This window comes from Biomphalaria glabrata, chromosome 4, assembly GCF_947242115.1.
Source record: "Biomphalaria glabrata chromosome 4, xgBioGlab47.1, whole genome shotgun sequence".
In the NCBI taxonomy this organism is placed as follows: Eukaryota; Metazoa; Mollusca; class Gastropoda; family Planorbidae; genus Biomphalaria; species Biomphalaria glabrata.
Genome location: NC_074714.1, coordinates 56,281,706 through 56,307,509, shown reverse-complemented (window position 1 = coordinate 56,307,509; position 25,804 = coordinate 56,281,706). Strand labels below are relative to the sequence as shown.

Here is a 25,804-nt window from a genome sequence, read left to right as displayed (position 1 = left end):
AGATGGCTGGACTCAGGGGCGTCCTAAAAATAAAAAAAAATCAAATAGTCTACCATTCTTTTCTGGTATTTGAACCTGGGACCTCGATTCGAAAGTCAAGCCCATAACCGTTTGGCCGTCACATCCTCCCCTCCCCTCTTCCAAAGAGCAGAGTAATATGTTTCAAGAGTTGATATTTTGCTTTCAAAACTTAATATAATTAAAAGAGGCCAATGCGAGATGCGAATGTTACATTTTAGCAGGTCTATATTCTATTTCTTGGTCTACAATTCTAGAACAATTAGAAATCTACTTGATTAGTAGTAGGTGGGACTTAACTATTGTAGCCTAATATGGTGGTCTAAAGTAAAAAAAAATAAAAATAAAGTTCCCTTTTAGATCTTGCAATCTATTGAGCAGATGATGTAAAGGTAATCTGTTTCTCTGGCCCATGGTTAACAATAAGGGTGTCATGTGGGCAGCACAACAACCAACTGAAATGACTTTTCCCCAACTATTGTCAGGTACTTCTATAAGAATTGGGCGGAATCAGGCTAAATAGTAGTAAAGCATTCAAACTTTATTATAGCGGTAAAATATTTCCACTTTATAATAGCAAGTGCTTGAATACTTTATATTATGTCTTTGGCAGCATACACATAGCTTCAGAAAGAATGGTCAATTTCAATTGGAGAAATAGAGGAGGGATTTTTAATTCAATATTTATAGTCAATATTTTATAACTATTTAATCTACTGTGCACCTTTTATATATCTTATCTTATATAATACAGACGTTACTTCAAAAAAGAAGATGATTACGTCCTACGCGTCATGCATTTAGTCATGCATATATTAGTAGAATATGTAACTAAACATGAACAGAATTAACTACAACATTAAATTGTCTGCTTGTATGTTTATATATTCAATAATAGCTGTAAATAGAAAATTGTTAAGTATTTAAAGACCAGTAGTTCTTCAGTTACAAAAAATATTCCTTACATATTTAGTTTAAAATGTGTGCTCTGTGTATTATTGCTTCTTAAGTTTTTACCATTTACCTGCACCTGTACCAACTGTATTTGGTTATACTATTATTTATATGAATGTAGAATGACTTATTTAAAGAATCACGACACATAACCTATGATAAAAGCAGCACTAAGCTACCAAGGTTATTGAGAGAAGAGTAAAAAAGTAAAGTTCTCCTTTCAGACCTTGCAATCTATAGGACAGATGACCTTTATATCATATATGTGGCCTATATATGTGGCCCACGGTTAACAAGGGTGTCATGTGGCCCACGGTTAACAAGGGTGTCATGTGGCCAGCACTATGACTAATCGCCTTTACTTTCACCAACTAATGTCAGGTACCCATTAGAGTTGGGTGGACTCAAGAGGTGCCCAAAGATACTGAAATAAAAAATTGCAGAGAAGAAAATATGAAGAAATATAGACATGTCCCTTGTAGAACTCAAACCACTAAACTGACACGGCACCATTGTCTCGCCGTGACCAGGTATCATTCTAACACTCTCTGTCCCGCACTCCAAAAAAAAAAGCATTTGCATACAGATAACTTTTTTGAAGTGCTAGTAATTAGATTAATGACACAAATGAGCTACCTTAGTGCTGCTATCATTATATGTTACAGTGTTACAGGTTATGTTTATTTATAATTTGTTTTAGCACTCAAAGCTTCAATGTTCATTAATATTTTGCAAGAACCGTGATCACATTTAGACGACCACAGTAGATGTTGAGATGAGATCTGTATACTACTAAATTGTTCGTCCAGTTTTGTTGTTAATCATTTTGACTAAGTCTACACTAGAAACTCTCTAGACTTAAAGACACATAGTGCAAGGAAATGGAACACAAAATGCATGCACACAGTTAAAATAACAACATAAACAGAAGAAGACATAAACCAGACTTGTCGATTTTTTAAATTTTAAAACTCAAAGTAAAAATAAAAGACTTAAGTATATAGGTAAGTGTTACTGAACTGTTCTAGGACTAAATATTAACCCATTTATGCCAAAGGTTGCAATGTGTTGAGTATTTTTCTGCATGAAATTCACATATGTTTTGTAGAAAAAAATTTAAGAAACATGAATTGGAAGAGAACAAAAAAGCTGTATCCTCTTCCATTTTTGAGTTATGAGTTGCTCCAAAATTAGAACTCTAAGCAATTCACTACAACAATAAATAAAAGTATTACCTGCTGCTGAGTGTGATTTCACAAATAAGGTAACATATTATTCATAACAAAATGTTTTGTTTTTATAACATTGCGCACACTGTGCTTTTCCTGTTTGACATTCAGGTTATCATAACATGATTCATTGTTGTGCTGTTGAGAATGTCTTTCTTTTCCGCCTAGGTCAGAAGGCTGGCCATGGTTCTTTAAACAATAACATGCAATAAGTCACCAACTCCAGAAGGTCCACAAGCTTTTTATAATGTGTTTTATGTAAATGCCATTTATTTTGAGAAACAAGTTCAAAACATAACAATGAAGAACTTGATTATCATTTCCAAGGAATGATGCCTAATATTTTCATCAATGTTTTTATCAGCTCTGTCTACATCTCCAATGAAATGCTTTTAGACTCTAATAATGTTTAGCTGCTGTACTTGGATTTTCTTTTTTAGTTTTTTTTTTTTTAAATCATTGATAGAACACTGGGGATAAACAACACCTTCATGGACAACACTTATCATAGCATCTGCAAACAATGTTGCCCTTGCCATCAATTAGATTTTATAATTAATTGTAAAGAAGCAATTATACATAAAACAATGAATCATAATCTTCAAATACAAAAACAAACCCTAATAAAATACTCAGAGGCACAAAGATAAAGACACATTCCTTGTTCCATATGCTATGACAAATTTATACAAATACGCCTTCTTCCCTAATGCTATTAGAGCATGGAATGAGTTGCCTGAGCTAGCCAGGAAAACCAGTGACTTGGCAGAATTTAGGTCATTGGTTAATATGCATGACTAGATTGACTAGGGACACGCGTAGGACATAATCATTTTCTTTTTGAAGTAACATCTGTATTTTATAAGATCAAATAATGTGGCTCTTTCTACTTTCTTGAGCACAACATATGGCAATTTGTCAATGCGATACTTCTAACTATACCTGTTGCTTCATTGAATTGGGCAAAACCAAAAGTGAAATGCTAGTGAAAAAGGTATTAAACACAAAATAGTATTATCCAATAAACTGCAGAACAAGAATCGCACTGACATTGTAATCTTCATAATTATTATCTGGGCATTTTTACAAATATTGCTGAGATCAGAAAAAGAAAAATAGACTCCTAGACTGGTTAAACCAGACCAACTTGAAGCTAAAATGAATGGTCTTATACAAATAAATTGTTTGCACCCATGACAATCATGTTAATGTACCTTGGATAATTTAATCAAGGCTGAAATATAATAGATCTATATTTTACTTGAATTAAATTTTCTGTATTGAGTTCATTAAGTTCTTTTATGGGAGGTCACAGATTAGAAAATTTGCATTTTCAGTGTCATACAAGTTTGAAACTATGGTTACAAAGCGATCAGGTCTCATTGCAACACTTAAACATTATGTGCTTCTGTTTTTCATCCCCAGAGAGATTCTACAGGTTTAAAAGGAATAGCTATTATTAGTGATACTGGATTTGCCTGGATACTGGAACATACAAAATTAGAAGCCTATAACTAATCCAACAATCATAACATTTCACAGCATCAGTATTACAGAAATAATAGATCAAAAAAATTGTTAGTACTTGACATAAGTTCATGAAAGTTATTTTCATTAACCTTCATAGGTTTCAAAAATGTTCAGAAAATGTTCATTACTTTTTTACAAGGCTGCAGAATACCTATCTCTGCAATGCTGTGACTACCACTGTGTGTAAGGGGTATTCCATGAAAGCTTATTTGAATAAAAAAAAGCACATTCCCGTGGTGGACTAGAACAGTAGGATATAAATAAGTACCAAGGGGATCAGTGTTCCAATAATGGATCACTTGGCATAAATGGGTTATTGCCAAAACATATAAGAGGAAGTAGATATGCATACAAATAACAAAACATTAATAATTTTGATTAAAAACAGTCAAAGTCTATGTGAAAGTACTTCAACATACAGAATGATTTCCACAGTACTGAATACTACAATGTTTGAATAAAAAAAATATTTTTTTTTGTAGGACTTGTATAACAAAAAATGCCTTTCAATGTTTAGTGTATAACAAAAAATGCCTTTCAATGAATGTGGCATCAAATTTATGTTTTGAACACAATATGGTGTTACAATGTAAGTGATAATACACAATATTAAAAAAGTCAAATGTTAAAAAAAAACAACTATAATAACACTGTAGAACTTTAAAATACAACACTTGTAAATGCAATTTAAAAAATGTCAAAAAGATAAACTCATATTTGCTAAAGCTTTAACCACAAGAGCATTACCAAACAATCAACATTACATTGGCATCATTAAGAAATGGCATCAGTTAATAGAACTGTGCTTTAGCAATCAAATTATAAATATTAATATTTTTCATTAGGATATTGCCAGTTCCTAAGTACTTACACTCTATAAAAAATCTCTCCAGCCAGAAATGACCTCTGGTGAGAGTTTACTGAAAGCTGTCCATATTTTAACCTTGAACTTGATGATGACGCCCAGACTACATGTAACTATTCAGGGCCTAAGCCTTGGCTCAGTCAGTTAAAGGCTTATGTCTTTGCTACCCATCAAGAGACTAAAGTAGATGTGAGTGAAAAATTCAACAAGTTGTACACAAACACCTGTGTATTCATTATAGTGTGCTTCTTTTAGGAGTGGACTGACCCTTCTCCATCTTGTCACCTTGTTTTCTGCTCCAATGCTTGTACACACTGGAGAGACCACTTGGGAGTCACACACATTGATGCTGGTTGAAGGACAGAGCTGAAATAGTCAACCAATAATGAATTGTTTGTTAAACATTTTCTATTCAACATCAATAGAATTGTATGAGTTTGTAATTCAAATAAGTTTATTATAGTTAACTCTTTCAGTCAGTAAATAGAGATTGTTAGCATTAAGTAAATTGGGAATGTTTTCATTAAATCAATAAGTAATAATTACTTTCAATCAAAAAGGAATGTTCATAATAAGAAAACAAAACTTATTTTAGAAGACCTGTCTTCTTTGATTTGTTTTACATGTTTTCAAAAGGAGTAAAAAAAAAATAAGTTCCATTGTTTTTTTTTAATCTAGCATTCATAGCTAAATAAGAGAAAAACAATCACTCTATAAGTTGTATAAAGGAGGTATTGTCTTTAAAAAAAAGTATTTTCAATGTTTTTCTTTTAAATTTGTTTGGCTTAAAATTCTCAGAAATACTTTATTTTTCTTTATTCTTTTCAATCTATGTTTAGGTTTTATATATCTAAAAAAAACAACTTTTAATTTATGTCCCAATAAACAAATGTAACCTTGGTGACATGAATGCTAAACAATTACTCACACAATGTCCCCAACAAGGAGTTAACAGTTAGATGCTGGCTTGGTGATGACATAGGCTGCCCATCATGGAGTAGCCTTCAGACCTGAAATATATATAAACTGAACTTACAAACAATATCTAAAAGTCCTCTGACTTAATAATTCTCTTTTTGTTGAAAATAAAAGACAGTTGATAATGATTGCTTTGACACATAGTCAGATTCTACTTTCATGTGTGATGTATGTGGCAAGAATGCCTCTCAAGAATAGGGCTTAATAACCACCGCAAGAACTGCTCCTAAAAATGAGCCAAAATCAATTTATGACTGAAGGCAGCCAACGAAGAAAAAATGAAATTTTAACCAATATTATATTTTAAGCTCTGATTTGATCAAAATTATTAACAGAAGTATTTTGGTCTTTAACTCATTGTTTCTGATTTTGTTATCCATCATTGTAGTTCTCAGCAAAAACACATTTTAATTAGAATAATACATTAAAAAAAAAGAAAAATGAAACAAATTTGAACCATGTCTAGTTCATGAGCTTAGGGGATATTTTATTTTTACAAAAGAGATTTAACATCTTATCTTCTTATCTTAACATTAACAACCATCAGGGTTGGCCTAAGGCAAAGGCAAACTAGACAACCGCCTAGGGTCTCCAATTGGTGGGGTTCTCACATAGGACTCTGAAAAAATTATTTTTTTTAATGAAGATATGTCGATAATTGTCCTGAATGTTATTAATGTTTTAATAAACTGCATAATTTTTTTTTCACTTATTATTTTTTTGTTTTATTTGGGCCAACATATCCCTATGCCTAAGGTCTCCAATTGTCTCATGCTTGCTATTATAAATGACTAGTTTTCATTAAAAAAGAAAGAAGCAAAAACTTGGCTTATTTTTAAACTTTTTGTATGACTCCATAAGATGTGCAAACAGGTTAATTTTGCAGACTTTATATTTATGAGGCATAGATACAATAACAAAAAAATATATCAATACAGCTTTTACATTTCAAGAAATATAAGAAGATGAAAAAAGACTTTAACACAATTCTTTATTAACTGAGGTGGAAGGGATAATGGGAGTTAATATAAACAGTTAACCGGGATAAATATAATGGGTAATGCTGGTGGGCAAAATTGAGCATTGGTAGCTTCTACCATCTGATACAGAAACTTGACTATTAGCCAAATAGAACACTAAGATACTATCAAAGAAGAAAATTAAAAGGTACACCACACTCAGCTCCACAAATAAAAGGTACACCACATTCAGATCCAGAAATAAAAATAAAAGTTACACTACACTCAGATCCAGAAATAAAAGGCACTCTACTCTCAGATCCAGAAATAAAAGGAACTCTACTTTAAGATCCAGAACCCACTTACTGTTTATTGTGAAATGCCAGGAAAGAGACTAATCTAGTTTCAGAGTCATTTTGTTGAAGTCCACTACTTGTGGAGGACATAACACAAGATAAAACAGTTTTTTACATGAAAAGAAGGTAGTGAAAGAACAGGACCAAATTTAAAGACTTTAAATAAAAGCAATAATAAATGTTAATTTATGGGTATGATGCTAAATAATTCTGGACATATTTTTGTTTTTGTTATTAAATAATTTGGTCTTCATTATTTTTTTGTTCTAAAAAAATTCATGCCTTCCACTAGATCAGCCAAACCTACTCAAATACTTAGATCCACAATGATAGAGGCCCATTTCTTACTCCATAGGCTAGGTCCTACAAGTGCTTCTTCCCTAGTGCCAGTAGAGAATGGAATGGCTTGAACCAGCCAGTACAGGAAACCCAACCACTTAGCAGAGTTTAAGTCACAGATTAACATAAATGACTAGAAATGTGATGAATGTAATTATCTTCTTTTTTGAGGTAATATCTCTGTAATCTATAGAATATGATGTAAATGTTAATGATGTCCTCATTAATAATAGTGAGGACAATTATCGCCATATCTTCATTAAAAAACAATTTTTCAGAGTCCTGTGTGAGAACCCCACCAATTGGAGACCCTAGGTGGTTGTCTAGTTTGCCTTTGCCTTAGGCCAACCCTGATGGTTGTTAATGTTTATAAGAAGAAGATAAGGATGGCTGCCTTGTCATGCGGTTTGCGTGCTGGACTGTCGTTCGGATTTATTGACGGTCGAGGGTTCAAACCCTGCCTGCTCCCATCCCCCGTCGTCCTGCGGGAGGTTTGGACTAGGAAGTAACCTATCTTCAACTCTGAAGGAACATCCGAATTATGTAAAACATTTTACAAACAAACATTTTTTACAAACAATGACTACAGTCTGTAAATGTCAAGCAGAGATTAAGAGTATTACTAAATAAGAAGGTTAATTAACTTAGGACATTTTATGAGCCCAAGAGACAGTCTCTGGATTTATCCTAACTTAATCAACTTGACATACTTTTAGATCAATTATTTCAGACTCTTCTAAGAAAACAAGCTTTGAAATTGATCCAGTTCTTTTTTATTTTCTTGTCTATGTGTTGATTCTTTTAGCAATCTTTAAATCTGATGACAATAATTTATAATTATTAATTTGATATTTACCAGTGTTTAAGTGTTGTGGTCAGCTTTATGTCCAGAAGAACTTGAAGCATGTACCTTAAGGTTGTCCACTGACTGGGTTCTGTAGATAGCAAATGGTACTTGCCTACCTGTCAACAAAAGTCTTCGTACAGGTGACCATACATCTGGTACTTCCTGACAGTAGCTTTCTTCACTAGAATATGGGGAAAAAAAGTTCAGGGATTTTATAAAATCTATTCAGGCATGACAGATAGCAGCCATGGACCTGAGTTGTTGTTTTTTAAATTTGAATCTGAAAATTTACTAATCTACCCTTTGAGTATTTTTTGTTGAAGAAATTAAAGACGGATCATTATGTTGATCAAATGTCACCTTCATCAGTAACAGGTTAAATAGCTAGCTAGGGAAACTGTAAGCATAGTTAGTCAAATTAATGAAACATCGATATAAATGATTTGCATAACCACAAGCACAGAAGAATTGATGACGCACAGTGGTTGAGTGGATAAGCACTTGGCTTCCGAACCTAGGGTCCTGGGTTTGAATCCCAGTGAAGACTGGGATTTAGAATTTCGGGCACCCCCGAGTCCACACAACTCTGATGGGTACCTGACTTCAGTTAGGAAAAGTAAAGGCGGTTGGTCATTGTGCTGGCCACATGACATCCTGCTCTTTAACCATCATCTGCCCTATAGATCACAAGGTCTAAAAGGGGGGAACAATAAATAACAGTCATCCCATCTCCAGTAGCACATCCTTAATGCCACCTCCAGAGAGAGTTAATTATATTAAAACTACAAAAATAAGGAATTTAGAAGGAAAAATAAGTTCCCCTTTCAATTAATAAATGACTAATGCTATATATAGTAAATTTGACTTTGAATAGTCATGAAGAATATTCGTTAAGCTAATTTGTATATAATGTAGGTTTGAAAATATTTCATTGGTTGAATTCAAACTTGAATTTTATTTCAAAATGTATGCAGCCTAAATATACATCATTTTTCTTCTCAAGACTGTTCATCTTCATAAATTTGTAGATGTATCAGTCATCTAGTTGTAGTCATTTTTTGTCTATTTTAGTTAAATAGCTGAAAGAAAACATTGACATCATGCATTGACAATATTGCAAGTGTGGTAAGGGATTTCCAATTACAATCCTGGTAGTGTGGTTTGCACTTGACATTGCCTAGATCCTCTCAGGCTCAAACCCTGCACACTGCCATTCCCTGCTATCCTGTCAGAGGTTTTGGCTATGATGTAATAATCTTCAATTCTTCAGGAACATTGAAAACATACACAACAAACAAGCTGAAACTTTGACTTTCTTGGCTATCTCTAAAAACTAAGTAGATTTTAAATTTTTCAAAGTTCTATTTATATTTTGAAAATAAAAAACTTACACTTGACAAATGTCCAGAACCTTGTTCTCCATTAATGCCCAGCAAAAGTCAAATAAAAGAAATGAGTTAACTCTTGGTGAATGTCTGATATAACAGAGTTGTCCAACATGCTGGATGAAAAGAAATGACCTGCAGCAAATGGTAAGCAGAAAATTTCACCCAAATGTGACCCAGATGTGGATTTGTGCCTCTGAAAAAAATAATTTATACATTGAAATAACTCAAATTCAACAACATTCTCCTCACTTCTTACCTAACTATATAATGTTCACTGTATATCCTATACACTTTAATTACATGTAGGCAAATATTAACTTGAAGTGACAAATTTGTTTTTATTGAGCATTAACATTTTTAACACTGTCTGTCTTATTCACTGCAATCTATAAAATGAGAAACTCAATCAACTTATTACAATTCAACAACAGAGGCAAAGTGGGGAGTTTGGGTTCAAATCCCGATGAAGACTGGGATATTAACTTTCATTATCTTTAGGGCACCTCTTAGTCCACCCAGTTCAAATGGGTACCTTACATTAATTGGGGATAAGGGACATTGGTCAATGTGCTGGCCACATGACCACCTTGTTAACTGTGGGCAACAGAAACAGATGACCTGCAAGGGATGGCAGAAAGCAGAGCTAAACTTGGGATCATTTTGATGAGAATACCAAAGTACATACAGCTGATAAGTTCTTTCTCATCTCAATCTAAGTTGTAAATCTAAGCTCTCAATAAAAGTTCTCATTCTACTTTCTCAATGCAAATTTAAGCTTATACTCAACAAAAGTCCTCTTTTATATAACAGTTCTATTTAAAAAACAAGTACACATTTGTAAATGACCAGATTTTTAGAAGCCAAAGTCAGCCCTGAGATGTCCATGAACTTTATGTAAGACACCTGAGTCAACTCCGTCAATACAGTCACACTTGGGAACAGCCTTCATTTGAGAAAAACAAAATATTTCAAAGCTGTCAGTTTTTAGTTTGTTAGAAATTTTTCTTCATATTGGGACAGCTCATTAATACATTATTATTAAATAAAACTATTAATAAATAGAAGTAAGTAAATAATTTGTACTTATCACTAAGTCAAACTCAGAGCATTTATTGTTATGACATGATTAGGAATTAGGTTATTGTTTCCGGAATAAGGGGAAAGTTTTATTTAGTGACAAATGAAGTGATAGATCTTTGAAAATTAAGAATGCTCTAAGAGACGCTAGAATCTAGACACTTTCTCATATACAGTAGGAATAAGAAGAATTCTATAGACAGCTAGTAATAGAGGACATCCGGTGGTTCCCGCATTGAGTCGACTCCTTTTATCGATTGTTGGCCTTTCGTCGGAGTTGCTGTTCCAGCATTGAGTTCGGCATTACCTCCTTTGAGTTTGTTTATAGTTCAATTACTCATCACCGTGGAAGCGCATAACATATATCACAGTACTGTAGTCAAGACTACTGTCTTTTGATGTTTTGGGCTTAACCAGGATTTGTTTAGGTCATAGTGAATAGATTAAACAAGAAATAGACTCATCTGAGTCACAAGAAAGACAATGCCTATTCCAAAAATATCAACGCCTAATCTTTCACCTCAGAATCAGACACAACAGAATGAGACAACATATGTTGAGGAAGATGAAAATTGGAACTAGCAAAATCTGCCCATGTGGAGTATCACCAGAGAATGCTGATCATGTCCTTAAAAACTGCATACTTTATCAAAAGGCCCAATCAAGACACTAGCCCCAAAACACCCCTATAGAAAGAAAACTATACAGAGAGCTCCCTGATTTTGAAACCATTGCGCAGTTCATCTCACATATTGGTCTAGTCATCTGAATGCTCCAACATAATAATGAGAACAAGGAAGAAGAAGTTTTGGTGATGTGCAGGGGGGAGGGGGGGGGGAATTGTACTTTTTAAAAATCTATAACTCGTAAGTTATTAAGAGTTATGAGCAAAGTAATCCCTCTTACAAAGAGTTGTCAGCTTCATAAAGAAGGAATTGTCTTTTTTTTTAAACTTTTTTTTATGTTACTTGCATACTTAGAATGAGAACAATACACTGACCTAGACAAGAATAGTGAAAGAAAGAGGGACAGAGGGAAAAAACAAGAGAGACAAAGAGAGAGGACAATGGAAAATTCAAGCTAAACTAAGCAACAAGACCTAAAAGACAGTGGTCTATGTCTAGCAGAATGGAACAAACTAAATGTTGATGACTAGCGTACTGATTAACTATTGATAAAGATTTTGAAGTTAAACTAAGTCTAAACTCTGGAGCTAGCAAAATGTTTTTAACATGTTTGTCCCAAATAATGATCTACAATAAATGTTCAAAATTCAATACATTATTTGCATAGTGTCTGCATGTATGAATTCAATAATTAAGGAACAAAACTAAAACTAAATGAGTTTTTTGCAGTCAAAAGGTAATTCTTTAGCTAAATATGTACATAAAAAAAAATGCACAAAAATAATTTGTTAATTAGAAAGTAATGAAACTAGTTTTTATCCATGACTCTGAAAGTTCTGATATAGATTTTGTTTATTTATTATTCATATAGCAGAATTGAACTTGTCCCCTGCCCTTACTAATAAAGTAATGGATGCATGCATGTGTGTGTGAACAATCTAATTTTATTGCCCTTATTCTTAATCTTAAGAATCTAAGATATTGCCATTATTTGATAATACAAACTCATAATGAAATTTGTGTAGACCAAAATGATTAACAATTATTCAGGCTTGCTACCAATTGTTATGTTCTTATTTAGCATAGTAAACAAATTCAATTTTTTACTGTAATGCAATTAAGAAATGTATTACCTAACAATTTTCTGAATGGTGGAGGAATCCTCTAGAAACTCTTCCCCTTCGTAATTAGAATCAGGATTTCTTTTGACAACCACTAGGTAACTGTCTTGAGTGATTCTAGCCACTAGGAGATCATCCACACTGGAACAGACACAACATTAAGATTGATCTACTCCATTGTGACATACTGACAAAATGTAAATCACATGTAACTAGACCTTACATATAAATACAATTAAATGGTGAGGATGTCTGCCTGTTTGTGTGATATGTACTTCAGAGTGATCTCAATGCTTCCCACACCAATGCTGCCTTCACAAGAAGGTTTGGGCTAGTCTTCATTTCATCTCATATTATACTGACTACATGTTTGTGTAAACTCTTAAAAATTTCAATACCTCAAACTAGCTAGATCTAAAATGGGCTCATTACTTTTTTTTTATTTAAATACACAAAACTTTATTCTTGGCTAGTGGTCTATGTACTCCTATATGGTTGTAAAAGTTTGACATTTAATGCTGAGGTTGACTGAAAAAAAAATCCAAGTCTTTGAGAGAATAGAACAGAAAAATGCAGGGTATCAAATACCAGGAATAGAAGACTGGCTGGCAAAAAGGAGGAGCTCCTTAATACTGTGAAGAGATGAAAGCTGATGAGCTGGTTTGGACATATTGTAAGACATGACTCATTGTCTAAAATCATTCTTCAAGGTACAGTGGAGGGAACATGAAGAAAGGGTCAATCTGGCTGGATAACATAAAATAATGGATCTTAATATCCTGCTAAGAACACCTGCTGATGAGGTAAAGTGGAGAGATTTGGTTATGTGAACTAAATTTTCACAGTACTCCTAGACCAAAAGTCAAGGGACAAATGAAACGAAGTGATAGGGAAAAATGAATGACTAGATTAAAGCATAAATAGAACAAATAAACAACTAGATTAACACATTAATAACACATTAATAGTAACTACCAATACGTCTAAAATTACAAGAAATAGGATCAGTTACTGATAATACTTTAGACACTGTACCTCCAAATACTTCCAGTCATGTAATAGACCAATGGGAAATGAGCAAGTGTATCCAGGAACAAAGCGTCAGGCCTGAAACATTAAAAAAAAACAAAAGGCTATTATTAAAATTTTCACTTTATAAAAAAAATGCTAAAAAATTTTGATAGACAATACTAATTCAAGATATTTCTTTATAAACCCATACTAGATCAACAACTAAAAATGAAAAGATGTGACACGAAAAAAAACTACTGGAAGGTTTAAGATGGGCAAGACATGGGAGGGGGAGGCAGTGGCTGAATAGTTAAGTGCTTAGCTTTGAAACCTGGGGATCCTGGGTTTGAAACTCAGAGAAGATTAGGATTTCTATTTCAGGATTTCTATTTCAGGATTTTTAGGGCGCCCTGAAGTCCACCCAACACTAATGGGTACCTGAATTTAGTTGGGCAAAGTAAAGGTGGTTGGTCATTGTGCTAGCCACATGACACCTTTCTTATTAATTGTTGGCCAAATAAACAGATGACCTTAACATCATATGCCCTATAGATCACAAGGTCTGAAATGGGAACTTTATCTTTTTTTTTTAAGACATGAGAGCAGTTGACTCTAATCTAAAAAATTTTAGAAAAAAAAAAAAAATTTTAGAAAAAAAAAAAAAAATTTTAGAAAAAAAAAATTTACCAAAAAAAAAGAATTAGAAAAAAAAAATATCTAAAAAAAAAAAAAAAAAATTAGAAAAAAAAAAAAAAAAAAAAAATTTAGAAAAAAAAAAATTAGAAAAAAAAAAATTTATCTAAGAAAAAAAATTTAGAAAAAAAAAAAATTATCTAAAAAAAAAAATCTAAAAATAAAAATTTAGAAAAAAAAAATTAGCTAAAAAAAATATCCAAAAAAAAAAAAAATTAGAAAAAAAAAATTAGAAAAAAAAAATTAAAAAAAATAAAAATATCTAAAAAAAAAAAAAAAAAAATTTAGAAAAAAAAAAAAATTTAGAAAAAAAAAATTATCTAAAAAAAAAAAAAAAAATTTAGAAAAAAAAAAATTAGAAAAAAAAAAATTTATCTAAGAAAAAAAATTTAGAAAAAAAAAAATTATCTAAAAAAAAAAATCTAAAAAAAAAAATTTTGAAAAAAAAAATTAGCTAAAAAAAATATCAAAAAAAAAAAAAAAATTAGAAAAAAAAAAAAAAAATTTAGAAAAAAAAAATTAGAAAAAAAAAATTAAAAAAAATATCAAAAAAAAAAAAAATTAGAAAAAAAAAAAAAATTTAGAAAAAAAAAAAAAATTTAGAAAAAAAAAATTATCTAAAAAAAAAAAAAAATTTAGAAAAAAAAAAATTTAGAAAAAAAAAATTTACCAAAAAAAAAAGAATTAGAAAAAAAAAATATCTAAAAAAAAAAAATTAGAAAAAAAAAAAAATTTAGAAAAAAAAAATTAGAAAAAATTAGAAAAAAAAAATTTATCTAAGAAAAAAAATTTAGAAAAAAAAAAAATTTAGAAAAAAAAAATTATCTAAAAAAAAAAAAATTTAGACAAAAAAAATTTACCAAAAAATTATCTAAAAAAAAAAAAGTTATCTAAAAAAAAAAAAAAAAAATTTAGAAAAAAAAAAAAAGTTATCTAAAAAAAAAAAAAATTTAGAAAAAAAAAAAAAAATTATCTAAGAAAAAAAAAAAAAAAAAAAAAAAATTTATCTATACTGATCTGCACACTAAAAATGACCTTTTTTATGACATTTGTGACAGGTATCCCCATAAGCTGGGCACTGACGTGGTCTGTGTTCCTTGCCACAATAGCTACAACTCACATTTCCTTTTGTTCTTTTAAAGCTATTGGTAGCTGAATTCACAACTTGTACCCCACTTTCTTCATTCATGAGCTTAAGCTGCCATTCAGTTGCCTCAGCTGCCCGACATATATTTTCTGCCTTGTTAAGGTCTAGATCTGGTTCTCTCAAAAGTCTTGCTCGGGTGTTCTCATTCCTTATGCCACCAACTATCCTATCCTTTATTAGGGAATCTTTAAGCAAATCAAACTCACATGTCTTTGCCTTGAGTTTGATGTCAGTGACAAAGAAAAAAATTTCTCTAAAAAAAAAAATTTAGAAAAAAAAAATTATCTAAAAAAAAAAATTTAGAAAAAAAATTTAAAAAAAAAAAAAATAAAAAAAAATTTAGAAACAAAAATTTACCCAAAAAAAAATTTATCGAAGAAAAAAAATTTAGAAAAAAAAAATTTAGAAAAAAAAATTTAGAAAAAAAAAAACAAAAAAAAAAATTATCTAAAAAAAGAATTTCTCTAAAAAAAAAATTTAGAAAAAAAAAAAATTATCTAAAAAAAAAAATTTAGAAAAAAAATTTAAAACAAAAAAATAAAAAAAAATTTAGAAACAAAAATTTAGAAAAAAAAAATTATCTAAAAAATAAAAAAAAAATATCTAAAAAAAAATTAGAAAAAAAAAATTATCTAAAAAAAAAAAAATTATCTAAAAAAAAAAAATTTAGAAAAAAAAATTAAAAAAAAAAAAAATTTAGAAAAAAAAAATTAAAAAAAAAAAATATCTAATTTAAAAAATTTTGAGTATCTCGGTAAAAACTATTTGCTGCTTGTAGATTACTATAGTAATTTTTTTGAGATAAATCTTATCCCAACACTAAAGGCTTCAGATGTGATCATACATATGAAATCACAATTGGCTCGACATGGTATTCCAAGGGAAGTAATTAGTGACAATGGACCCTCATTTGCTTGTCAAGAATTTCTGAAATTTTCTAAAAGCTGGGGATTTAAGCACATTACGTCTAGCCCCAGATTTCCACAATCTAATGGTATGGCAGAACGGGCCATACAAACAGTGAAAAAGCTTCTAAATAAAGCTAGAACGTCGGGTCAAGACCCATATATGGCCCTCTTGCAATTTCGAAATGTTCCATGCCCTGATGGACCTTCACCTGCACGGCTGCTCATGGGCCGCCGTCTGAGGGCAAATCTTCCGACAACGGAGGCCTATCTCAGACCTCAAATCCCAGACAAAAAAGAAAATGCTTGGAAAACAAGAAAAAGTAATCAAGCAAAATATTACAACAAAACAGCGAGGCACACCGAGCGACCACACATTCAGCTTGGGAGCAAAGTGTGGATGCAAAAGAAACCAGCAGTGGTCATCTCAGAAGCGGAGACCCCGAGATCATACTGGGTAAAAACACCGAATGGGATAACTTACCGAAGAAATAGAAGGATGTTAAGAGACACATGTACAAAATCAAGGGTCATGCCTGATATTTTTGAAATGGACACCCCAGAGACAGTCATTAATGGTCAAACCACACAGCCAGAGAACGTGAGCGATACAAATGTGCAACAGGAACAGACTAACACTACCAATCCGCCGCCTGTAATAACTCGATATGGTAGGCAAGTTCGGCCACCAGTACGTTACCCTGACGCAGATAATTAGATACATGTATATCTTTTTATTATTATGCAATTTGTATATAATTAATGTCTATTTGTAAACCTAGACTGTTGTTGTTGTTTTTTTACTACACATTTTATAATTTATATTGTTACTATTGATAATATTAACAATTGAACATTCTGTGTGTTAAACATGTATCCAGTTGTTTATAGTGAGACAGAAATCATTTGTATAGTCAATTGATATCTCAAAGCTTTTAAGGAGGGAGATGTGATAGTAAGTGTATGTGTTTTGCGTGGCTGGTAGTGCAGTGTGTGTGCCTGTGTATGAAATGACCAGTGGACCTTGAGTGTTCATGCTTGAGTGAACAGCAGTGTGTCAGGGACTGTGTGTAAAAGGAAGTCAGAGTATAGAGAACAAGTGGCTGGAGTATAGAGCATAAATAAGGACGAATAAAATCATTGTGTTTATTGAAGCGTGTGTTGTTTTAGTCTATTACAGGGGAACTATCTTTACTACCGTGTATAACAAACTAGATTTACATATAACTTTTCTATTTCCCTTCATAATAATAATTCTTCGTCCGAGAGTTTCAAAACCATAACTTTAGAATAGGTCTGTGTTTAAGATGTGTTGACTCTCGAAACATTGTTTTTTTTTTTCATACCCAACCCCCGCCCAAGACGTGACATCGAGAATTCCCGGTATTTTAATTATTATGCCAGACATTTGAATTGAATACTAAGATCAGTGTGAAATATATTTATATGATTTCTTATCCTGAAGAGCGTGACATGTGACCCTATATCTATGCATCAGTCAAGCAGAAGACAGGGAAAAAAATCCGTGGCCTGGCGTGGGAACAATGTTTACGTTATCTTCATAATTAGATTTACATGATGCGAAGTGAAAGGAGATAATATTGCAGCACTGTCATGAGAAGAATGAATCTTTGGTTGCATTAACAGTTTATTTCTTTTTGAGATCATTCGGAGGAGGCCTGCTGAGTGGTATAGCGCTTGGCTTCCGAACCGGGCGTCACGGGTTCAAATCCTGGTAAAGACTGGGATTCTTAATTTCGGGATGTTGTCCAATAAGCTCTAGAGGGTACCTGACATTAGTTTGGGAAACTTAAAAGTGGTTGGTCGTTGTGCTGGCCACATGACACCCTCTTTAATCGTAGGCCACAGAAACAGATGGCCATTACATCGATCTGCCCTATAGATCGCAAGGTCTGAAAGTGGAACTTTACTAGTTCATTGGTGTGTGAATGGGGGATGGCTGGAGATACTAATTATGGCAGTGATGCCTAGCTTACGGGCCTCTGGCATCTCAAATAGATCAGGGACTTTTCAATTCTAAACACAGCACTGAGGTTGGATAACTATTGAATTATGGGAAGTTGGAAACCTCTATTATGTAAATGCTCTCGTGTCGTTTTACGGTGTGAAGTTATGCTATCATTTGATGGAATGGGTGATTCACTTGTGAGATGAATGGTTTATGTATTAATAGTTACATAGCAAGTGACGTAGCTAGGGGGGGGGGCGGAGGTACCTCACCAGGTGACATCCGTCAGTGCTGACACCACAGTGAATAAATTTAACTTTTGCAATAGAAAGCTACAAATAATTTTTTTTTTAAATTGATTCCTACTTAATGTTCAAATAATATAATGAACTGAACATTCCCATTAGTCATTGGGCAAACAAAAATAGTGAAACAAATGTCATTATGTGATCAAACCCAATAATAGAATATGCATCCTCCGTTTGGGACCCCCTCAACTCAAGAAAACATTAAAAAACTGGAACAGACACAAAATAGAGCAGTGAGACACAAAGATACATGGGAGGTTGCCCCTGCTGGATGTGAAAGTCGTTTAGAGGGTTGGATCACTGGCGAGCAACTCCAAACCCTAGTTTAGTCTCTTGACGACTGGAACATCTTATGTAATATTGGAGGATTAACATACGCTCCAAAGAGACACAACTCAGAACTTTATAATTAATGAAACACTTTATTGACTATACACATTGTTTGCTAGTACGTTTGTGGATCATCAGATCAATTCAACAAAAATACATCGCCCAACATGGACTATCTACGATAGGAAAAAACTTTTCTACTCTCAAAACTCTCCACTAACTCTCTCTCTAACTTTAGTCTGCGACTCTGACAATATCCGTACTCTCACTCTCTCGGAGCCCAGTCACCAACCAACTTAAAAATTCCTACATCTCATCTATACCTACACACATTCACGTGGATCTGTTGGTCACAATCTCACTATCTCGTGCAAGCCATAGTAGAGAAAAAACTATACATTTATCCGAACCATTACAATAAGCAAACACAGTTTGTAACATCAGCCATACTTTTATTTGCGAAATTTGAGCTTGAAATACTTGTGCCTTTTACCTAGTTTCAACTTTTGACCTACCTCCACATTTTATTGACAATAAAGCTCACAGTAAAAATTGAAAAATAAATAAATAAAAAGAAGTAGAAATCTAAACAGGCATCTCAAATATTTTTTTATACTAATAAATGGACCGGCCTCTCCCTTCATATCCTGCTAAGAACCACTGCTGACCTTAAAAAGTGGAGGGTTTTGTTATGCGAGCTGTCACAGCACCTCTACGACTAAATTCAAGGAACAGATGATGATGATTATAAATAGAATACTTAGATACTGTCCTTGCGAACGCCGGTATGGACAGTATAGAGAGACTTCTTATGGCGCGGCAATTACGCTGGGTAGGGCACGTATCCCTTATTTGAGACGAACGTATGCCAAAGGCAGTCTTTTTTGGTGAGCTAAAAGGTGGTTTACGTAACAGAGGCGCCCCACGGAAACGCATCAAAGACCAGCTTAGGCGTCAACTTTCCTTGGCTGACATAGAAGAGAGCACCTGGTTGCATGCGGCCTCAGAACGAGACAGCTGGAGGTCACTCACGAAGGCCGCGGGATACACATTTGAGACCAAAAGAAGATCTGATGCCGAGGACAAACGCAGACAACGAAAAGAAAATCTAAATCGACCAACTGCGGACAATGGTTATGCTTGCCTTGGATGTGGTAAAATATGTAGGTCACAGCTGGGGCTGCGCAGCCACTTGAAATACTGCACACCTCACTAATCTTCGGACTCGAAGACAAGCCTTATTATTATTAGATACTTATATCTTAGTTCATTGTGTTCAAATATACGGGTAGACATTGACAAAAAGAAGCAGCAGGACTATTGCCAAACGTCTTTTTACAAAGCTTATATTAACTCACTCCGTCTGTCTGTCTGGAAGAATTATTTTACGATTTTCTCCCTTTTCCCATTCTCGAATCAAGTGGCACATTTGCACAATTGTTGTTAGTAATATTGATCGAAGACAATACATGAATCAATTAAAAAATAATAACCAGTTAGTTTATCAATTAGTGGTAAGTAATAAATTTTGTTTTATATTGAAAATGGATAGGCAAGCCTTGCATTTTTGATAGATGTAGCAGTGATTGTGCAGTGCTTCCTCTAAGTAAATTTTTTAAAAGTATTTTTTAAATTAGTTTGCTTGTTTGTTTTACAAAAGCTAGAGGCGCTTCAACATGTATCTCGATGAAAAAGATGAGACCTTAGATCCAAATGCTAATAAGAGGTCTCTCTCCATATCAAAACAACGTGATATTTTTGCTGAAACATTGCCGAAACAAAATATCAAAAGCGCAGACGCCAGGTGCCTTAGTTAATAGACAAGGGAACAAACGATGTATTAGACTAGGGTGAATAGATTGTTGTTTTTATACACCGGGTAGAAAAAAAGGGTGAAAGTGCTCTAGCGTCTGGTGACTACAGATGCTCAACTTGTGACCGCAGCTGTGTGTTAAGGATTGGCAAAGTGTTCACCACACGACCTACCGAGACATAAAATGCCACAGATAAATCAGACAGCGTATTCTGAATAGGCCTACTGTTTCCCTAAGCAGCTCATTAAAGAATAATAAGCAAAACATGTTTCTGGTCGCGTAAACTTCGTACTGTCACCTAGGTGGTCCGTGTCGCCCGCCGCCATGAGAGAATTTGGGGCTAGGATGTAATACATTTTTTAATTTTAAGGAAACATTCGATAAATATCTTTTTTTTTCTTGAGCTATAAACTCACCTAACGACAAATGTGTAGAGTTGCCTTAAGTCATAAATAAGTGCTTGCTCTGTCATTGCTATGAAAAGACCTGCGATGTTCTACACATTTAATAACACATCGTACGTTGTATTTGCATAAAAGCCGACGAGCGGTTAAGTGAAGTGATTGAAAGACATTTGCTTTAATCTATATAAAGTAATTCTAAAGTATCTATAATTATTGTTGTGTTTTGTTTTTTTAAGACTTTTGTATTACTTATTAGGCGCAATGGTTACATGGAAAGAGTGAGAGTCTCGACCTTGAGTGACATGCCCCTATTTCACTCAATAAATGAATAAGTTTATAATAAAAACACATATAAACCAGTGTACGAAGCTAAGAGCAGTCATCCGATGATAACAAATTTTGCAATCTTTCCAGTTTCCCCTCTCTCTCTCTCTCTCTCTGACTCTCTGTAGCTCACCTCCATCAAATGACTAAACTAATATCTTCTTTACATTTCCTTTTATTGAAACTCGAGTCTTATGTTCGTTTCCGTGTTTGTCTTTTTTTTTAAATAATTGTTTATTATTTATAATTATATAAAAGTTTCTGCTTAAAATCCATGATAGAAGTTTTCATTGAAAAATTAAAGAAAATTGATATAAGCACGTTTCATTTTCCCAATTTTTTTGTATTATTTTTTTTTAAAAGGGGGAAGGGGGGGGGCTGCCATGTTTGACATTAATGTTGTACATGTTTCGGATGTTCCTCCAGAATTGAAAATAATTTACTTCCTATTCCTAACCTCTCGCAGGACGATGGGGGATGGGAGCTAGCAGTGTATGAACCTGCGACCATGGACAAGTCCTAACAACAGTCTAGCGCGCATAGCGTGCGACCAGGCAGCCATCCTACATGTATGCTAAGAATCGTTGTTTGTTTTAAGCCAAGGATAAGAGGTCAGTTGGGGTCAACATTCCAAAGTCAGGTCAGGACTGTATTTGACCAGTTGTTCTGCTACACATCCACACATACGAGTGTGTGTACACGTTGTTTTGTTTTATTTATTTATTTATTTTATTGTCAAGTGACCAGGAGACCTGGTCCCCAAAGAGCCAGGATGACCTGGGTACTTATCTTATCTTATATAATACAGACGTTACTTCACCAAATAACATGATCACGTCCTACGCGTCATGCATTCAGTCATGCATATTAACCAATGACTTATATTCTGCCAAGTCACTAGTTTTCCTGGCTAGCTTAGGCAACCCATTCCATGCTCTAATAGCGCTAGGGAAGAAGGAGCATTTGTACAAATTTGTCCTAGCATATGGGACGACGAATGTGCATTTATCTTTGTGTCTTTCTGAGTATTTTATTAAATTTGTTTTTGTATTTGAAGATTATGGTTCAGTGTTTTATGTATAATTGCTGCTTCACTTTGGGGACAAAGCATAGTAAAGTTCCTCTTTCAGACCTTGTAGTCTATGGGGCAGATGATGTAAAGGTCATCTGTTTCTGAGGCCTCCGGTTAACTAGGGTGTCATGTGGACAGAACAACAACCAACCGCCTTTACTTTTCCCCAACTAATGTAAGGTGCCCATTAGAGCTGGGTGGACTCAGAGGCACCCGAAAATTACGAAATTAAAAATCCCAGCCTTCAGCAGGATTCGAACCCCCAGACCATGGTTCGGAAGACAAGCTTTACCACTCAGCCACCGCGCCTACAAAGCGTAGTCGGCGGCTTTTTTTTTTACCGCCTACGGTTGTTTTTCTATTGCTGTCATATAACTTACACAACGACCAGTTGAAATAGTCGCGCCTAGTGACAAGAGGTCTCAATCGAATTGTCCTATTGGTGGAAGCAAATGCTAAGCAAAGATTTTATTTTAGACAGAAGGAAAAAAGAAATGAGAAAAAGGCGGGAGGGGGGAAGAGTTGCTGTAAACAAAAAAGCAGTTATTTCCCTTTTACGAAAGTTGGGCGTTACACAGCCATAAATAAATATATTTATAATGCCTAGTTTTTGTATTGATCGATTGGACCTGATATATTAGATTTCAGAACATTAACTCCACTCACAAGTGCGAATATCTATTCATTTGTTTTTACTGGCAAGAAGAACGAAAGGTCAACTTTGTAGGGGAACTAATTAGTCGAGAGAAGTGAAGATGTTCCATATAAATGAGTACTCATTATATTTTGGAAACTATAGAATCGTGTCTCTACAGATAACTTTGGTGCATATACTGCCCTACAGCTGAGATTCAATGTGGTAGAACAGGGGTTCACAACCTGTGGGTCGCGACCCTCTTGGGGGTCGATTGACAATTTGCCAGGGGTCGCCAAAGACCATTGAAAAAATGGATTGTTATTGTCTATTCTTCAATTGCTGTGTGTGTGCGGGGGAGGGGGGGTCGCGGCTAAGTGGGGGATTGTAAAAAGTGTCGCCGAGCATAAAAGGTTGAGAACCGTAGAATCTCCCACCATTTCCAGGGCTGTTAAGTTGCCACTTTGATCTGCCAAGAGATATCTGTTCTCTCTATCTAAAAGTTAAAGATGTATCTTCAACACAGAAAATATATACGTCTTACATATATTAATGAGTTAATCGACCAAAGTATGTGGGAGGAGACAGCCCAAGACCAAGCTCTCTCTCTCTCTCTTTCACAATTTCAAGGGTTTTATTTTCTATTTCACTCAAATTTTGAAATTGCCTGTCTTAATTGGTACAAATACATTTTGTGTGTGTGTGAGTGTGTGAGTGAGAGAGAGAACCTATTTGTGAATCCTTTCAAAGCGAGAGATTGCCGATAATAATTTATTCTATAAAGGATTGCTTAGGTTGCTTTTCAAAATCATGCATTCTTTAATGCGTTGCATATATTGTTTTCTTTTAAAGAGCATTATATTCGTGTCTTTTCAGAATTAATATTCCCATAATCATTTACTCCTTTTGTACCTTTACTGTCTTTTTTATTTATTTATTCCTAAATGGACCGATAGTTTCAGAATATAGTGACTCGAAACACAAAAGCCTTTGACGGTGGGCCGTTTTCAACTTTTCGTAAACTAATGATAATGATTATCACGATTGTATTTTGGAGAGATGTGCATTTTGTCCATAATCATCTAACATACGCTGGATTCGGAAGTGCCTATAAATTTGTCAAACACACCTCTAGGACAAAATGAAGCAACTCAGCCTTGAATATTTTTCTTCAATTGATATAAAACTGTGTAACTTAAATGTAAGCCCTTACTTACAAGCATGGGTTCTAAACTTTTTAACCCAACGGCCCAGTATGTTAAAGTCAACAACACAAAATCCCCAACTCGAGTACTATGTACGGGTGCTCCACAAGGTTGTGTACTTTCTCCTGTACTATACACTCTTTACACTAATGACATAAGAAGCATCTATGACTCAATTTAAACTCATGAAATTCGCTGATGATACTGCCATAGTCAGTTTTATTTCAGGAGACGAAACTCAGTATCGAAACTCGATAGAAGAGTTTACAAACTGGTGCACCGACAACTTTCTAGAACTGAATGTAACAAAAACTAAAGAACTAATAGATTTTAGAAAGAAAAAACAAACTATACGTGAACTGCAAATAAACACTACATCTATAGAATAAGTAAAGGCATATAAATATCTAGGCGTTATCATCAACAACAAGCTTTCATGGGAAGACCACCTTGGAACTGACAAAGAAAACACCCCATCGACTCTTTTTTTCTATACAAACTCAATAGCTTTAAACTAAACAAGAAGATCCTTGAGACTTTTTACGGCGCGACTATACAAAATCTGCTAACATACGGAATAACTTGTTGGCAAGGCAACGCCTCATCTAAACTGTTGCGACGTCTAGAAAACATCAAAAATTACACTCACAACATTACCACATTTAAAGGAACTTTTTGAACAAAAGTGCCTAAGAAAAATCGAAAAAATCTTGGAAGACAACGGCCACCCGCTCCATCAGAACTACGTCAGGTCGTCGCGAAGTGGGCGACTGCTGTCAATCAAAACAAGAACGGAGCGGTACAAAAACTCGTTCGTACCTCACGCGGTCCGGCGCCTTCGACACGGAGGTCACGCTCGGTCAGACTCTATCACCGCCACTCATTGATCAGGGAACATGAAATGCACCACGATACCTGTGTGTAGTCGCTGAATGAACTCTTTATGTTGTCTGTTGTATTTATGTGTATTTTTCTGTTGTGTTGTCTTTATATGAGAAAAGAGTCCTTGTAATCACAACAAATTTCCGTAAGGATCAATAAAGCAGTCTTAGTCTTAGTCTTAAAATAAATAATCCTAAGTACAAGTCATTATACATTGACTTGAAATAGGCCTAAAACAGGTTAAGGCATTTCCTGGTGGCGACCCGTACATGATAAAATTTCCGTTCGAGACTCTCTTAGAAGCTGGGGACCTAGAGGAGTGATGTAGGCTCCCGCAGTAGGTCCGTGAGAAAAAAGTTGGTCATAAGTAAAACGCAAATAAGTTTCACTTTTCATTTTTACTAATTTAATGCTATGTTTAGAATCCAAGATTACATTGGGCCTAATGAAATTTTACTAAAACGAGTCCGTTGTCTTTGGTGTTTTTTTTTTTATAGTGTTGGCTACTTAATTTTAAGCGTTGTATAAAGTTCTTACTGGAGATAGAATTGAACACTCGGCGGGTTTCTGCTCAAGCCGGCAAGCGGTCTGATTTCGAGGCCGGGTCCCGGCGCTCAGCGTATTGTGGTGTTAACAGATTCAGAAATTCTTTCTCCTAGTTTTTACACCTTTTTTTTTTCGTAATAAGAAGAAAGTATATAAAAAAAGGTCAATATTAATGAGTTTTCTTTTACAACGCACTATTCATCTCAGTAAAACAAAATAATCTAGTAATAAAGAGGCAGCCATGGTTAATAGTATTATTCGAGGAACATTCTA

General features: G+C 33.9%; 1 protein-coding gene across 4 annotated transcripts in view; it reads right to left on the bottom strand.

The window, feature by feature from the left end:
• Nucleotides 1–25,804, bottom strand: part of LOC129925698 (potassium channel subfamily T member 2-like) — an 82,931-nt gene that overhangs the window by 24,558 nt on the left and 32,569 nt on the right. The window contains exons 1-8 of one of the 4 annotated variants that reach the window (XR_008777402.1): nucleotides 15,027–15,373; nucleotides 13,323–13,394; nucleotides 12,300–12,428; nucleotides 10,310–10,406; nucleotides 9,467–9,656; nucleotides 8,085–8,256; nucleotides 5,525–5,606; nucleotides 4,603–4,962 (exon numbers count right to left, since the gene is read on the bottom strand). The exons of 1 other annotated variant lie outside the window; for it this stretch is intronic. Coding sequence is in view for 1 of the 3 variants with exons in the window: in XM_056025778.1 (XP_055881753.1) it covers nucleotides 9,498–9,656; nucleotides 10,295–10,406; nucleotides 12,300–12,428; nucleotides 13,323–13,394 (472 nt within the window). In the remaining 2 variants the exon portion in view is untranslated. Of the gene's footprint in view, nucleotides 1–4,602; nucleotides 4,963–5,524; nucleotides 5,607–8,084; nucleotides 8,257–8,363; nucleotides 9,340–9,466; nucleotides 9,657–10,294; nucleotides 10,407–12,299; nucleotides 12,429–13,322; nucleotides 13,395–15,026; nucleotides 15,374–25,804 lie in introns of those variants that run through there. 2 more of the 4 variants (XR_008777401.1, XM_056025778.1) reach the window with 2 other exon arrangements.